Source organism: Eimeria mitis, genomic scaffold, assembly GCF_000499745.2.
Source record: "Eimeria mitis Houghton genomic scaffold, Emh_scaff694, whole genome shotgun sequence".
In the NCBI taxonomy this organism is placed as follows: Eukaryota; Apicomplexa; class Conoidasida; order Eucoccidiorida; family Eimeriidae; genus Eimeria; species Eimeria mitis.
The window spans coordinates 13787-16425 of NW_013575035.1; the positions used below are offsets into that span (position 1 = coordinate 13787).

At 51.9% G+C, this 2639-nt stretch overlaps 1 protein-coding gene across 1 annotated transcript in view; it reads right to left on the minus strand.

Annotated features, from left to right (window-relative positions):
• EMH_0020000 (uncharacterized protein) overlaps positions 1 to 1192 on the minus strand; it is a gene marked incomplete at both ends in the record, with an annotated part of 3342 nt that extends 2150 nt beyond the window's left edge. Inside the window, 2 exons of the mRNA XM_013501474.1 lie at positions 21 to 702; positions 1105 to 1192. Coding sequence (XP_013356928.1) covers positions 21 to 702; positions 1105 to 1192 — 770 coding nt within the window. The remainder of the gene's footprint in view (positions 1 to 20; positions 703 to 1104) is intronic.
• Positions 1193 to 2639: the final 1447 nt, after the last annotated feature.

Below are 2639 nucleotides of genomic sequence, written 5' to 3' on the forward strand. Positions count from 1 at the left end.
CTGCTGGTTTGTGTACCTACCTGCATAGCTCCTTAGCAGTTTCACTTAATTTTTGACTGAGTCCGTCGATTGCTTCATCAACTGCTGCACTCAGGTCGGCGAGTTCTTCCTGCTGCCGCAACAGTAAGGGATCGTCTTGCTGCTGCCCTGCTGCAGCAGTACCTGTCTGCAGCAGCCGCAATTGCTGAAGCACCTCCGCGTCTTTCTGTTCTCTGTGGAGAATTCGTTTTTGCAGCTCCGTCAGCAGTTTCTCTTTCAGTGCTGGAAGACGCTGTACGTACACTGCAGCAACATGCAGCCGCACCAGCCACCGCTGCAGGCCGCTGGTGGGCCGCTGGCCTCCGCTCAGCACCGCCTTCTGCCTCGCCGCCTCCCAGGCATTCAGGGTTTCAACAGCAGAGAGCAGCTGACACACAGCAGGCGACAGTCTATCCAAGCCCAATACACGAGCACGGGGAGGTGGGCCTCCACGGGGACCCCCAACAACTGAACCCTCCCCGTCAGTGCGCCCAGGGGGCCCCCCTCCTCCACGGAGAGCAGAGGATTCCCTGCTGTTGTCGTTCTGGCCGAAGAGAAGACGAAAGACGGAACGCGAACGGCCCTTCTCATCAACTACAGCACGAGATGGAGGTGCCCGAGGGGCCCCTCTGGGCTGCTCAGGGGCCCCTTCGTGCGCGTCGGAGCTGTCGCCGCTGTTGTCGTCTGAGAAGGGGGNCCTCTGGGCTGCTCAGGGGCCCCTTCGTGCGCGTCGGAGCTGTCGCCGCTGTTGTCGTCTGAGAAGGGGGTAAGCAACACAACAACATCAGCCCCAACATACTACAAAAAAACAGAAAAAAGAGACAGAAAGGCAAACGTACGCCCCCCACAAACACTCCAGGACAACTAAAGACGAAACAACTCACGGCATAACAACAACTATGCAACAGAAAACCACAAAACAGACCAGAAAAGACGAAACCAGATACAAGACAGGACAAGACAAAAAAAAACAAGATAAAAAAGGAAAACACAAGACACGATACGGCACGAAAATACAATACAATACAGTACAGTACAATATAATACAATATAATACAACAAAGGAAAAGAAACGACAAGACCCACCCTCTACTCCGGATAGGTACGCCGATCCCGTCCGCTGCAGTCCCTGTTGTAATTTTTCCTCCTCCCACCCCGCGACAAGTTGTGTCATTCGGCCTCTCCATCTGTACGTAAACAGATCAGAATGAACTTCAACAGTCTGCTGCCTCTGTTGCTCTCTTGCTGCTGCCTGCGCCGCAGCCCTGCCGGCTGTCAGCTGCTGCAGTTGCTGCCGAGGAGAAGAAACTAAGTATTGTATTACACTGCACTGATAACTCCTGCNGTCAGCTGCTGCAGTTGCTGCCGAGGAGAAGAAACTAAGTATTGTATTACACTGCACTGATAACTCCTGCAAATTAAGTGTTTAGGGTTTCGTCTTTAGGGCTCATGATTTCTATCAATCGGACTTTATGTCTAGGGTTTAGGGTTTAGGGTTTTGGGTTTAGTGTTGTACCCCCTTGATTTTCTGCGTTGTTTTCTTGTGCGTTCGTCTGCATTCTTTTGTAGGGCGAGGAAGTGTGAAACGAATGGAGAGGCAGAGACAGCAGCACTCCGCCCTTCTGTTTCCAGCATCCCCCTAAAGTAATTCTGCTGCAGCTGCCGCAGCGCCAGCAGCGGCAGCAGCGGACGGCCGCCCCACTGGCCCGGCCCTTCGCTCTGAGAGATGCACGGGTCCGTCAGACTCCGGCACAGCGCAGCCAGCAACTCAGAGACAAACTGCAACAAACGAGGTATCAGCCTAAACAAACAACACCAACAGCAGCGACAGCAGCAGTAACAGCAGAAGTAGCAGCAGCAAAACGGATAGGCACAGGGAGAAGGAAACTGTTCAGAAAGAAAAGACAGAAACAAATAGAGAGAAGTAAACGTCAACTCGCACTGCATGGATATAGCAGGCAGCAAGTTTTTGTGTTTGCTGGAGAGTCCGTCAGTGGCGTTTGGTGTTGGGGTGTATAGTGAGCATCGAGAGGANAGTTTTTGTGTTTGCTGGAGAGTCCGTCAGTGGCGTTTGGTGTTGGGGTGTATAGTGAGCATCGAGAGGAGTTGCAGCCGAGAGAAAGAAGAGGGGAAGAGAAAGCTAAGTGCATTTGTGTTCTTATGTTCTGAAGAAGAGAAAGAAGATGATAATGATTATAACTGATTTTATCATCATCTTTTTCTTTTTCCTTTCTTTTTTTCTTCTTCTCACCACTGCAGCGGCAGAGAGGATTCCAGGGCGGCCTCGACGACGCCGAAGATGCAACACCAGCTGTCTACTGCTTGCTCGCTGTAGACAGCGCGAGGCGGACTTGCTGGGAGGTAAACGTCTCTAAGGAATGCCTGAGATAACAAATCCGTTAGCCCGCTCAGGTGTAACGACAGCGAGGCGAAGAGGCCAGGAGCCACCAACGACAACAAACCCTGGTGCGGGCCAGACAAACCCAGCGGGAACGAAACGCACAGTACTCCCCCAAAGCAAACCTGCAAAAAAACAACGCATAACAAACAAAAACAAAATAATACACACAGCACGGACACAGTCACAAAGAGAGACACACAGACACTGACACACACACACA